This window comes from Hippocampus bargibanti, linkage group LG06 (assembly GCF_051943395.1).
Source record: "Hippocampus bargibanti isolate YZ-2025 linkage group LG06, ASM5194339v1, whole genome shotgun sequence".
Classification (NCBI taxonomy): Eukaryota; Metazoa; Chordata; class Actinopteri; order Syngnathiformes; family Syngnathidae; genus Hippocampus; species Hippocampus bargibanti.
The window spans coordinates 25996714-26011259 of NC_142739.1; the positions used below are offsets into that span (position 1 = coordinate 25996714).

At 37.6% G+C, this 14546-nt stretch overlaps 1 protein-coding gene across 2 annotated transcripts in view; it reads left to right on the forward strand.

The window, feature by feature from the left end:
* The window catches only part of nr2f5 (nuclear receptor subfamily 2, group F, member 5), a 45121-nt gene that overhangs the window by 23006 nt on the left and 7569 nt on the right, over window positions 1-14546 (forward strand). For both annotated transcript variants that reach the window (XM_088999049.1, XM_088999050.1), the window contains 2 exons: window positions 11840-12120; window positions 13679-13925. In XM_088999049.1, coding sequence (XP_088855175.1) covers window positions 11840-12120; window positions 13679-13925 — 528 coding nt within the window. The remainder of the gene's footprint in view (window positions 1-11839; window positions 12121-13678; window positions 13926-14546) is intronic.

Below are 14546 nucleotides of genomic sequence, written 5' to 3' on the forward strand. Positions count from 1 at the left end.
ACAAGACTTCCGGAATATTCAGCGCGAGTCTTAAAACGTAAAATATAGCTCTATGCGATGGAATCTTTGTAAAATACGCTCAGTAGAAGTCATTTGAAGCCATTTTATAAATTATGGACACAACTTGTCCAGAGACGTCGGTTGTCCTTTAAATAAAATATATTATTATTATTATAAACTTGTTTTCCCCCCTTTGAAATACAAAAATCAATCAGCCAAGATGTATTTGTTTCACCGATTACCCATTTCATAAGTTTACTTTCTTCTATTATTGCATATTTCACCCCCCGAACCCGAGTACCCGGATATAAACCGAGCATGTGAGGCTTTTCTATAACTACTCCCGACTTTATCAAAGTGCCACAAAAGATAATATTTCCCACAAAAACAAGATTTTTATTTTTTTCTTTCTCAGAAGTGCCTCTTAAAGAAACAGCGTCCCCTTTTTTTCACCGCCTCATTCATAAGCAAGTGAAGTGTCACCTGAAATGCTCCCTCCAGCTTTCCAGGTCACGCAACTCACTGCGCTTGTTCTCTTCCTGGCCGTGTGCATGCGTGGAAGATCTCGATCATCGGGCACAAGCCACACGACCTCGGTCATGCTTGTCCCCGAGGAAATCTCCTGATCAGCTGCGCTGTTTCAAGAATACGAAAAAAAGGTCAATAAAGAAAAGAAAAAAAAAAAAAAGCATCAGGAATCTGGTCATGTGATCAAAAGTAACTTTTAATTCCTCTTAAAAAAAATTGAAATATCAATTGATTAAAAAAGATGCTTTTTATATAATAGCCCACTAATTATTTCACTATTTTTACATCATTTGAGGGGTGGGGGGCATGAAAAAGCTCCTGCTGTATTTTTTAATTAAAAAATAATAATAATAGTAATAATAATAATACATTTCATTTATCAGCGCCAAGGACACTTTACAGTCACAGGATATTTTATCTGCGGGTGAGCAGCGGCAGCCATACTCGCCAGCGTTCACTCAACCCGGAAGAAACTCAAATAGATAGAAAGCTAGCTAGCTAATAGATACAGTAATAATAATAATTATACATTTCATTTATAAGCGCCTTTCAAAACTCTCAAGGACACTTTACAGTCACAGGATATTTTTTCTGCGGGTGAGCAGCGGCAGCCATACTCGCCAGCGTTCACTCAACCCGGAATTAACTCAAATAGATAGAAAGCTAGCTTGCTAACTAATAGATACAGTAAGAATAATAATACATTTCATTTATAAACGCCTTTCAAAACTCTCAAGGACACTTTACAGTCACAGGATATTTTTTCTGCGGGTGAGCAGCGGCAGCCATACTTGCCATCATTCACTCAACCCGGAAGTAACTCAAATAGATGGAAAGCTAGCTAGCTAGCTAATAGATACAGTAAGAATAATAATACATTTCATTTGTAAGCGCCTTTCAAAACTCTCAAGGACACTTTACAGTCACAGGATATTTTTTCTGCGGGTGAGCAACGGCAGCCATACTCGCCAGCATTCACTCAACCCGGAAGTAACTCAAATAGATAGAAAGCTAGCTAGCTAGCTAATAGATACAGTAAGAATAATAATACATTTCATTTGTAAGCGCCTTTCAAAACTCTCAAGGACACTTTACAGTCACAGGATATTTTTTCTGCGGGTGAGCAACGGCAGCCATACTCGCCAGCATTCACTCAACCCGGAAGTAACTCAAATAGATAGAAAGCTAGCTATCTAGCCAATAGATACAGCAATAATAATAATACATATCATTTATAAGCGCCTTTCAAAACTCTCAAGGACACTTTACAGTGGAGACGATCCCGGCACGCGAGTTGTTGTCGTTCTGAATCCACTCGGAACCCAGACCTAAATCCAACAGAGTATCTTAGTGTATACTATTTTTCATATCAAATTTTGCGACTTGAGCGACTGAATTTTATATGTGATATAATTAACATCATTTAGGTGAGTCGATTTTGCAAAAAAAAAAACCATGTTTTAGGGAGGTGTGAAGGGGTGGGGGGTATTCTGGTGCGTTTGAGGTCAGTGGGATTAATGTCTGTCTCGAAATCCTCTTTGTCGTTCCCGATTGGTGTTTGAATTTACACTCGTTCTCTGATGGACCCCCCCGCCCCCTCACCTCCCGAGGAAATATAAATGTGTTGCTCAACAGGAAACACACTTTTTAAACTGTAACCGAGTCTTTCACAGAAAATAAACAATGTCAACATGAATATTGGAGCGCGGCGCCATGATTATTTCACGGCAAAACGCATGGCAAATTGAAGTGAGGCGCTCGCGGCGGAAAATGACTGCAGACGGCAGGGCTTGAACTACTTGTAATTTTTGTTGTATTTTTCTGTAGTCGACGTTTACTTGAAGACATTCACTCAAAGTCGATTCAAAAATCGATTCGAGACTTGTAACCAAGTCCCACACTGTTGGTCCATGTTGTATGTAAAGTGGCTGAAATGACTCAACTCATGTCAACTTTGTTTACATAGCACTTTCCTAACAGTAAAAAAAAAGAATACCCATCAAAACAAACTAGGAAAATCATTTTCGGGTAAAGATGAAAGTAGATTAACTCATTGACTGCCAGACGTGCAAAAAAATTTATCCAGTGCCAGGGTTTTTGTCATTCTCACTTGAATTCTAGGAAGTACAGAATATTGAGTTTTAGGACTACATAAACATTCAATGCAGCATAAGAAACCCTTAGACTCTCTTCTTTCATTAGAAAATAAGAAATGTGTTCATTCCTAAATTATAGGGATCTGGAGTTATCTGAGCTTGAAATGAGGGCAGCTGTCCAAAATACAATGCAATACATACATATTGGTTTCTAATAATAATAATAATAATAATAATACATTTGATTTATTAGCGCCTTTCAAAACTCTCATGGTGACTTTACAGTCGCAGCATAAGTTTTTTTCTGTGGGTGAGCAGCGGCAGCCACACGCGCCAGCGTTCACTCAACCCGGAAGTAACTCAAATGGATAGAAAGCTAGCTAGCTAAGAGATAGCTAATGATAATAATAATAATAATAATAATAATAATAATAATAATAATAATAATAATAATAATATAATAATAATAATAATAATAATAAAAATAATAATACATTTCATCTACAAGCGCTCTTCAAAACTTCCAAAGTCACTTCACAGTCACAGGACAAGTTGGATAGCTAGGCATTAGCTAGCTAGCTAGCCATTAGCTAGCCAGCTAGCTTTCTAATTGAAAAGTTATTCCAATGGTTTTATATAGCACAATTATATAGCGCTTTACCAACAACTAAAGCTGTAACAAAGCGCTAACATGGACAAAAGACAAATGCTGCCCCCTCCTGAAAGGGAAAAACCAGAGGTTTGACCAGCACTTTATCGGCACTCCCCACTAGAAAAACAAAAACCAGAAAACCTCCAAAATGGTGCAGTTGATGAGAGACGTCATGGTGGAATGTGCACGACTGCTACAAGCTAAATGTTGAAAGCAAACACAAAACTGTAGCATCCATTGACGAGAAGAGATTGCCTCACATCTCCTGTCCTATTTAAATCCGCTTCAATTCCGAGCCGCGACAGTTCCACATGCCAAAGGCAAAACGATTGGGACAAAGAAAATATATCCTCAAGACAAGTACAGAAATGTGAAAAAAATATACAGTCAGCAAGTAATTCCCATTCTGATTTCCCACCGCTGATCTTCCAGGAAGCTTTTGCTGGTTTGGCGAGCCATCAAGGCACGTGTTGACCAGAAACTCCCCCCTCGAGGCAGCTATCCGCAGAAAAACGGCAAGCGTTTGTCAGCTGCAAAGTGCGACGAATTTGCGTGCGCGAGTGTTTGAATTCATGTCGACACGCTAAAAAATTAATGACCTTCTTCTGGTGGAGAAAATTGGGATTTTTTTTCTTTTTCTTTTTGACGCCCGCCTCGAGGGGCTTGTCTGGGATTTTCATATCATTGGATGACATCGAAACTCGGTGAACAAAGGCGTGTCTGCAGCGGGTTGGGCCCTCTAGACAGTGTTGTTTTTCCCTGTCCCGTTTTGCATTTGCCTGCGAGTACCGAACATCAGGGCTAACAAACAAAAAGTTGGCAAGACGACTAGACAGGAAGCCAGAGTAACAAATCAAAAACACTTACTACGGGTTTCAATAATTGTACTTTTATCATTACTTCAAAGTTATTATGATGTGCGGATTAACTAAATAAAACAAAAGCGGGCTAGCAAGTTAAAATATGGTATTACGACTAGATGGGAAGCCAGAGTAACAAATCAAAAACACTTACTACGGGTTTCAATAATTGTACTTTTATCATTACTCCTAAATTATTATGATGTGCGAATTATCTAAATAAAACAAAAGGGGGCTATCATGCAAAAATATGGTATTATGACTAGATGGGAAGCCAGAGTGACAAAACAAAAACACTTACTGCGGGTTTCAATAATTGTACTTCTATCATTACTTCAAAGTTATTATGATGTGCGGATTAACTAAATAAAACAAAAGGGGGCTAGCAAGCAAACATGGTATTATGACTAGATGGGAAGCCAGAGTGACAACACAAAAACACTTACTACGGGTTTCAATAATTGTACTTTTATCATTACTCCTAAATTATTATGATGTGCGGATTAACTAAATAAAACAAAAGCGGGCTAGCAAGCAAACATGGTATTATGACTAGATGGGAAGCCAGAGTGACAACACAAAAACACTTACTACGGGTTTCAATCATTGTACTTTTATCATTACTCCTAAATTATTATGATGTGCGGATTAACTAAATAAAACAAAAGCGGGCTAGCAAGCAAACATGGTATTATGACTAGATGGGAAGCCAGAGTGACAACACAAAAACACTTACTACGGGTTTCAATCATTGTACTTTTATCATTACTCCTAAATTATTATGATGTGCGAATTAACTAAATAAAACAAAAGGGGGCTATCAAGCAAAAATATGGTATTATGACTAGATGGGAAGCCAGAGTGACAAAACAAAAACACTTACTGCGGGTTTCAATAATTGTACTTCTATCATTACTTCAAAGTTATTATGATGTGCGGATTAACTAAATAAAACAAAAGGGGGCTAGCAAGCAAACATGGTATTATGACTAGATGGGAAGCCAGAGTGACAACACAAAAACACTTACTACGGGTTTCAATAATTGTACTTTTATCATTACTCCTAAATTATTATGATGTGCGGATTAACTAAATAAAACAAAAGCGGGCTAGTAAGCAAACATATGGTATTATGACTAGATGGGAAGCCAGAGTGACAACACAAAAACACTTACTGCGGGTTTCAATAATTGTACTTCTATCATTACTTCAAAGTTATTATTATGTGCAGATTAATTAAATAAAACAAAAGCGGGCTAGCAAGCAAACATGGTATTATGACTAGATGGGAAGCCAGAGTGACAACACAAAAACACTTACTACGGGTTTCAATAATTGTACTTTTATCATTACTTCAAAGTTATTATGATGTGCGGATTAACTAAATAAAACAAAAGGGGGCTAGCAAGCAAAAATATGGTATTATGACTAGATGGGAAGCAAAAGTAACATGCGAGACTTCCAAATGTCGCCCTGTAGAGAAAACCTTTGAGGTATTGTGCCGTGGAGATCAATTTCTCAAATCAAGACAAAAGATAATATTAATAAACTGGCATTATGACTAGATGGGAAGCCAAAGTAATCACGACATTCATGCCAGACTTCCAAATTTCACCCTTTGGTGAAAACATGTTTGGAAGTATTGTGCTGTGCAGATCAATTTTGCAAACCAAAAATACATAAATAACATTAATAAATTGGGTTGGTGCCTAGATGGGAAGCCAAAGTAATAAAGACATTCATGCCAGCCTTCCAAATATCACCTTTTAGAGGAAAGTGTTGAGGTTTTGTGCTGTGCAGATCAATTTCTTAAACTAAAATAAATATCATGAATAAATTGGGCTGGTGACTAGATGGGAAGCCAAAGTAATAAAGACATGTCACCCATTGGAGAAAAGTTTTGAAGTATTGTGCTGTGGAGATCAATTTGTCAAGCCAAAAACAAAAATATATTAATAAATTGGCTTGGTGACTAGATGGGAAATTTATGTCAGGATTTGAAGTGTTCATGCCAAAAGATTTTCAAAATAAATTTGAAAATACACTCATCTCTTTCCGTAGGTTTGATTTGACAATATTTCCTGTTGTCACTCCGTTCCCATTTTCCTTGTCTAATAAAATCGTATTCTGTCATCTGGTGGTCGGTGGTGGAATTACATCAAAAATAAAGTTGTGATGAACAAGATGGTCAATAGACAGCAGAAAAATAAAATTAAAAATTAAAATTAAAATTAAAATTAAAAAATTAAAAAAATAAAAATTAAAAATTAAAAATTAAAAATTAAAAAAATTAAAAATTAAAACTTAAAACTTAAAAAATTAAAAATTAAAAATTAAAAATTAATCTCAGCTGTAAATAAAAATAAAAATAGCAGGACTGCAAAGACTGAGATTAAGTGAGCTAACTGTACTGGAGACCTTCAGTGGTGTCAAGTGGATGGCGTGAGGTCCCCCAGGGCTCTGAACTTAGCCTCTTTTTGTACTTTTGGCAGTTGGGTTGTCACGTTGACACTTTTCCATTCCCCATCAAAGAGACTCACCCGGTTCTTGTCGTTTTATTTAGTCATACTTGACATTTAAATGGGACGAGATTGAGCATTGAGCCTTGGGCTTTTTTGATAACAATGTTATTTATTTATTTATTTTTGCGTTGTTGCGCTGTTGTTGAGCTCTGTCTTTCTGCCCCTGATTGTTTGAACAGGGAAGTTAATGTTTAGCCGTTTGGACCGTTGCATTACTTTTTGGGAATACAGATGTGAGAAAAGCGAATCCAAAAAAAAAAAATGACCCCAATTTATGTGGCAATGTGTTCATCCCCAAATTGAAGCGGCGGGCGCAGTGGGATACTTGCCCGGTCGCCTCCCGTACGTGACCCATATTGAGCCAACAGCGGTGCGGAATATAGGTCAAGCAAAAGTAAAACATTCAGAGCAGACGAGGCCAAAGTCCAAATGAGGGCACGTCATAGCGGGGGCGGGGACACATGGAGTTTACGGAGGGGGGGGGGGATGAAGGGGGCTCTCAATTGTGTACCACCGCTAGGACGCTAACTGTTGTTAGCTCGATGATGTAGCGAGTGACCAATTCCGACACTGAAACCCGCATGCTCCTTGTTACGTGTGACCATTCAGTTTCATCTTCCCGGTTTGAAATGTAAAAGAAAACTTATCGTCTGACTGTAAAGTGACCTTCAGATATAATTATAATTATAATTATAATTATAATTATAATTATAATTATAATTATAATTATAATTATAATTATTTTTATTTTATTTTATTTTATTTTATTTTATTTTATTTTATTTTATTTTATTTTATTTATTATTATTTAATTATAATAATTATTATTATTTTAACTTACTATTGTTGTCATTATTATTGTAGTTATTATTATTATTGTTATTATTATTGTCATTAATTTCTATTAGTATTATTACTATTATTCTAACTATTGTTGTCGTTACGATTGTAGTTACTATTATTAATTTATATTATTATTATTATTATTATTATTATTATTATTATTATTATTATTATTATTATTATTATTATTATTAATTAGGTACAATTTAACTCATTCACTACCATTCACGAATTTATTCGGAAATTCAAAATATGACGTAGAGCGCCATTGCCGAATTTGTTCGGGTTTTGTTTTTCATGCTTGGGTGCCGATAAAGCACTGGCCATGGCCTCTGGCTATTTTTTTCCCCAATTTTTCCATGTTCGCGCTTTGTTCCAGCTTCAGCTGTTGTTAAAGCGCGATACATACCAATATGGACTGCATGTATTGCATTGTATTTTGGACATCTGCCCTCATTTCAAGCTCATATAACTCCAGAGCCATATAATTTAGGAATTAACTATTTTTTCTGGTGAAAGAAGAGAGTCTAAGGTTTTTTTTACGCTGCATTGAATGTTTATGTCGTCTTAAAAGTCAATATTCTGCGGATCCTAGATTTCAACTGACAATGACAAAAACCCTGGTACTGGAGTAGACACATTTTTTTTTGCAGATTGTCTGGCAGTGAATGAGTTAGTATTATCTTTTTTCCCCCCCAGATTTTACCCTTTATGACAATCTTTGGACTTTCTTTCCATCAATTTGATTTCAATTTTAGCTTAGCGGTGTGCGCTCTGACATTTGGGTGACCAGGGTCTGCTACGTTTGCGTGCGCTTGAAAACAAACGACGTGACAAGCGGCATTACTCCAAGCTGACAAGCGTATTTTGGTGGAGCGTGTATAAAAATAGACGTGTTCGGTGCGTTTCCCGTCGTGTGTGTGTGTGTGTGTGTGTGAGCATAGCGTGAATCACATTCAACCACTCGCTTTACTAATTAATTCAGGAAGTGCCTCATCAAAGTCTGAGAGACGAAGGCAACAGCACCCTCGGCAGCCAAAACGAAAAAATAAATTCATTAAAGTTACGCACGCGATGCTTTCTCTTGTCTTTATGTGTCATGGCGCCACCTCCTGATTCTTTAAATTAAAAAAATTGACATCTTCATCTTTTTGATGATTCAAATAAAGTTGATTTTGTTTAAAACTGGTTCTATGTCCATTAGCTTAAAGGACAACCGACGCCTCCGGACAAGTTGTGTCCATAATTTGTAAAATGGCTTCAAATGACTTCTACTGAGCGTATTTTACAAAGATTCCACCGCATATAGCTATATTTTACGTTTTAAGACTCGCGCTGATTATTCCGGAAGTCTTGTTTTTGAGTTGGTGACGATTCCTGACGTGACGTCACGGAAGGAACTCGCCTGACCAAAAAGCGACACACAATGCATTTTGGGTACTATGTTTGTTCTGAAAATTTCGTGTTGATCCATATTGATGGCGAAATTAGAAGGAAAACACATCAATAACGCAATGGTGAATCGTTGTGTGTTGGACCAAGACTACTATTTCATACTAGTTGACACAAATTCCCAGCAGACAAATCAACCCATTTCCAACAGAGCTTGGGCGCCATTTTGTGCATTTTCGGGGACGCTATATTGGAGTCCAGACGCCTCAAAATGATACAGGAAGGACTTATTTAATCGATTGCAAACATTTATGCTTTCTTCTTCAGAACTATTTGAATCATATTCATAACTGGATGAGTAACAAGAAAGCATCTTCTCCAAATCTGAAGCCATTGTTTTATATTCTAGAGCAAGGCAAGACATCCTGGCGTGACATCACGAACAAGAGGGCGGGACGTTCTGAAACTAGGCATTGAAGTAGTTTTGGTACACTTTAAGTCATTTTTATTGGTGTTTAGCATTTGACTAAAAATATCAGCCTACGTGTTTTGGGTATTTTAGATGCTATCAAACGTTTTTCTGATGTCAGTTAGGAAACAAAAAAAATGGTGTCGGTTGTCCTTTAACGTTAACTTAAAATGCAGAATGCAATATACAGGCTAATGTGACTTAGCATGGCTATTGCGGTTATTCGAAATTTTCAAACAACCACTTTGATACACTTATTTTTACTTCAGATGGTTGATTGTTTATTAATTCCATGAACTCAGTGGCAGACATTTGTCTTTTATTTGGTGAAGAAAAGGAGCTCTTTTCTCGTTTCTTGTGTTGCCTCCTAGTGATGCTTTTTAGTGGTCGGGTGGATTCTTCTCAATCTGCGAGATTAACCACTCACCCATATAAGAGACCGTTCGTCGCTCGCACTCAACCGTGAGCCGTGCGACTGGTCACAGAAATAAGTGTTTTTTTTTGGTAGTTTTTCTTTTTTGTATTTGTGTGTGAAATGTTGCTAGCCGTTTAGCGCGTGGAAGGACGTGTGCTAAACAACAGCTAAAAACAGCCCCAAGGAAGAATTTGTTATTGTTGCCCGTTGGAGAATTTCACATTTGAATGATGGAATGCTAGTGTTAGCATTGATGCTAAAAAAATCTGTTATTGATGCTTGTTGTAATATTTTGCATTTGAATGATTTAATGCTAGCTTTAGCATTGGCACTCAAAAACTGTTTTCTGCCTGTTGGATTATTTTGCATTCGAACGCTAGCTTTAGCATTGACATTAAATATCTGTTATTGCTGCCTGTTTGATTATTTTACATTTGAATGCTGGAACACTAGCTTTAGCATTGAGGCTAAAAAACTGTTATTGCTGCCTGTTGGTTTATTTTGGATTTGAATGATTGAACGATAGCTTTAGCATTGATGCTAAATATCTGTTATTGCTGCCTGTTTGATTATTTTATATTTGAATGCTGGAACACTAGCTTTAGCATTGAGGCTAAAAACCTGTTATTGCTGCCTGTTGGATTATTTTGGATTTGAATGATTGAACGCTAGCTTTAGCATTGATGCTAAATATCTGTTATTGCCACCAGTTGGATTATTTTACATTTGAAAGATGGAACACTAGCTTTAGCATTGAGGCTAAAAAACTGTTATTGCTGCCTGTTGGATTATTTTGGATTTGAATGATTGAACGATAGCTTTAGCATTGATGCTAAATATCTTTTATTGCTGCCTGTTTGATTATTTTACATTTGAATGCTGGAACACTAGCTTTAGCATTGAGGCTAAAAACCTGTTATTGCTGCCTGTTGGATTATTTTGGATTTGAATGCTTGAACGATAGCTTTAGCATTGACGCTAAATATCTGTTATTGCTACCAGTTGGATTATTTTACATTTGAAAGATGGATCACTAGCTTTAGCATTGACGCTAAATATCTGTTATTGCTACCAGTTGGATTATTTTACATTTGAAAGTTGGAACACTAGCTTTAGCATTGAGGCTAAAAACCTGTTATTGCTGCCTGTTGGATTATTTTGGATTTGAATGATTGAACGATAGCTTTAGCATTGACGCTAAATATCTGTTATTGCTACCAGTTGGATTATTTTACATTTGAAAGATTGAACGCTAACTTTAGCATGCTAAAATGCGATCTGGCTGCTCTTCGGATCGTCAGTACAATCCTTTAACGTTTTCACAATGATTTCAAATTGCGTCATAGTCGCTTTAAAATTATCTTTATTGTTTTGGCCAATAAATATAAATAAATAAATGAAGACAGGAAGTTGGTTCAAGCTAACCTACGGAATAGCTAATTTTGCTTCATGATTTAATTGGGTCAAATGTGTTGTTCTTGTAAGCCAGAAGTGGTCCTGACTGGACCACCAATGACAATAGCGGGCCGTTATGTTGCAATGACTTTTCACGCCGACAACTCAAGGTCTCATACTTTCACGTGGTTCTTAAAAGCGACACTTTAACACGGCACGGCGTCCTGGTTTGGAAACGGAGGTGCCCTTTTTAGTTCCTGGAAGGCGGCGAGCGGCTGCTGGTGTTCCGCCACCGGAAAACTTTTCCTTCCAAGAAGTTTAAAAGCATCGCTTCTGCGCTCTTGTCGCATCGGTTTGACTTTGCGCAGCTGCCTTTCAGTCCCACCGACACCCCTCCCCCTCAAAAGTCCCCCATCGTATGTTTATGTAACACGAGACCGACGAACAGGTGTTTTCCGAACACTTGCCATCATCCGCATCAGTTTGAAGGTCGAGGGCGTCGAGGTCGAAACATTTCGCAGCACGCGCGGGTCCGCTCACACTGAGGATCTCGTCAATTGTTCCTGGCAGAGGATAAAGAATGTATGAATGGGAGAACAGATTTTTAACTCTGAAATTACAAAATGGCCATACGTTTTTCTAACTATGTGTTTGCTTTGTCCCACAGCCGTCCAGCGAGGACGCACGTCCAACTCTCAGAGCAGCCCGGGCCAGTACCTGAGCAACGGCGCCGACCCGTACAACAGCCAACCTTACTTATCGGGCTTCATTTCGCTGTTGCTGCGCGCCGAGCCCTACCCGACGTCGCGCTACGGCGCTCAGTGCATGCAGGGGAACAACCTGATGGGCATCGAGAACATCTGCGAGCTGGCCGCCCGCTTGCTCTTCAGCGCCGTGGAGTGGGCCAAGAATATCCCCTTTTTCCCCGATTTGCAGCTCATGGATCAGGTCTCATTTTCACTTCTTCCATTTTCAGAATCAGAATCATCTTTATTGACGTATGCAGAACACACAAGGAATTTGTCTCCCGTAGAACATGCTGCAGTAGTATCATCATCAAAAAAGACATAGTAATAATAATAATAATAATAATAATAATAATAATAATAATAGCAATAGTAATAGTAATAGTTATAGTAATAGTAATAGTAATAGTAATAGTCATATTAATATTAATAATAATAATAATAATAATAATCTTCTTCTTTTCCTTTCGACTTTTCCCTTCAAGGGGTCGCCACAGCAAATCAGTGTCCTCCATCTTGAGAGGTTTTATCCGCATCTTTGTTTTGGCCAAGCTTTTACAATAATAATAATAATAATAATAATAATAATAGTAATAATCATAGTAATAGTAATAATAATAATTATTATTATTATTAGTCATAGTCATAGTAGTAATAGTAATAGTCATATTAATAATAATAATAATAATAATAATAGTCATAGTCATCGTCATAGTAGTAATAGTAATAATAATAATAATCATCGTAATAGTAATAGTAATATTAATAGTAATAATTAGTCATAGTCATAGTAGTAATAGTAATAATAATAATAGTCATCGTCATAGTAGTAGTAATAATAATAATAATAATAATAATTTCTCCACAGTGAGACTAATAAAGGCATATCCAATCCAATCCAATCCAATAATAATAATAATAATAATAATTTCTAAGCGCTTTTCAAAACTCTAAAGGACACTTTACTGTCACTGAATAAGTATTAAGCGCTAACATGGAAAAAAGCCAAATACTGCCCCCCCCCCCCTCGTGGCAAAGAAAAAAACTTTGCCAGAGGCCATGGCCAGCGCTTTATCGGCACCCAAGCATGAAAAAACAAAACCCGAACAAATTTGGGAATGGCGCTCTACGTCATATTTTGAATTCAGGAATACATTTGTAAATGGCAGCGAGCCTGAGAGGAGTCGCTAGAAAAGGTGGTGGGCAGGGTGCGGAGGGTCCAGTAGGACCGAATAATAATAATAATACATTTAATTTCTAAGCTCCTTTCAAAACTCTCAACGACACTTTACAGTCACGGGATAAGAACTTTTTTTGTGTGTGTGCGGGTGAGCAGCGACAGCCATTCGCGCCAGCGTTCACTCTATCCGGAAGTAACTCAAATAGATAGAAAGCTAGCTAGCCAGCTAGTAGATAGCTAATAGATAGCCAACAGATAGATAGCTAGATAGATGGCCACCTAGATAGCTATATAGCTAATATATAGCCAGCTATATAGCTACTTAGCTAATACATTGAATGTTTTTTGTAGTTATTCACGTTTATAGCGTAAAATTTTGCAATAAATTAAATTAAGTAAAGTAAATAAAGTAAATTTTGCAATATGTTCACATGCTCACTTTTTTTCTCTATATGTTGACACTGATGGTCAAATATTTTACCCCCCAAATCCACCCACTTTTATCCCCCAAATCCACATACTTCTTTTTATCTATTTATTTCTTACTTTTTGACTGTCATGACATTTCCCATATCCCTAGGTGGCGCTACTGCGGATGTCGTGGAGCGAACTGTTCGTCCTGAACGCGGCGCAGTGCTCCATGCCGCTGCACGTGGCCCCACTGCTGGCGGCGGCCGGCCTGCACGCTTCGCCCATGTCGGCCGAACGCGTGGTGGCCTTCATGGACCACATTCGCGTCTTCCAGGAGCAGGTGGAGAAGCTCAAGGCGCTCCAGGTGGATACGGCCGAGTATTCCTGCCTCAAATCCATCGTGTTGTTCACGTCAGGTGAGTGGGGAGGGGGGGAGATCGAGAGGGGTTAAAAAAAAAAACATTGCGGAATCATTGGAGTTGCTTATCATTTCTGTGATCATTTTGAAAAGTGCGTTGGTCCACAAAAATCCTCGTTGTTTTGCCCCCCAAAAAAATTACATAATACATTGAATCACATATCTTGCTCACATGGAGACATTTGCCAATTTTGTTTCTTCTATTAAGTTGAAACGTTTGAGATCTGGCGGCAAGGAAATAATTAATTTCCTGTCATCTTGATTTCGATTTTGCAAATGGTGGAATTGTGGAATAATTTCAAGTTGTTTGATATTATTTTTTTAATAGAGCCCAAAAGTGAATTTGGGTCACTTTAAAGTCAAATTTCAATATAATAATAATAATTATTATTATTATTATTTGGGCGTTGTGTAAGATTCATATATCCCTCCATCCATTTTTTTTTGGTTTGTTTTATCCTCACGGGGGTTGCGAGGAGAGGGGGGGGGGTCACCAAAGCCAGTAGGCAGGGGACACCCTGAACCGGTTGTAAAAATGTCGTGCTCACAATCACGCCTAGGGACAATTTCGAATGCTCTGTTTCCCAATTGTGCGGGTTTTTGAAACCAGATTTTATTC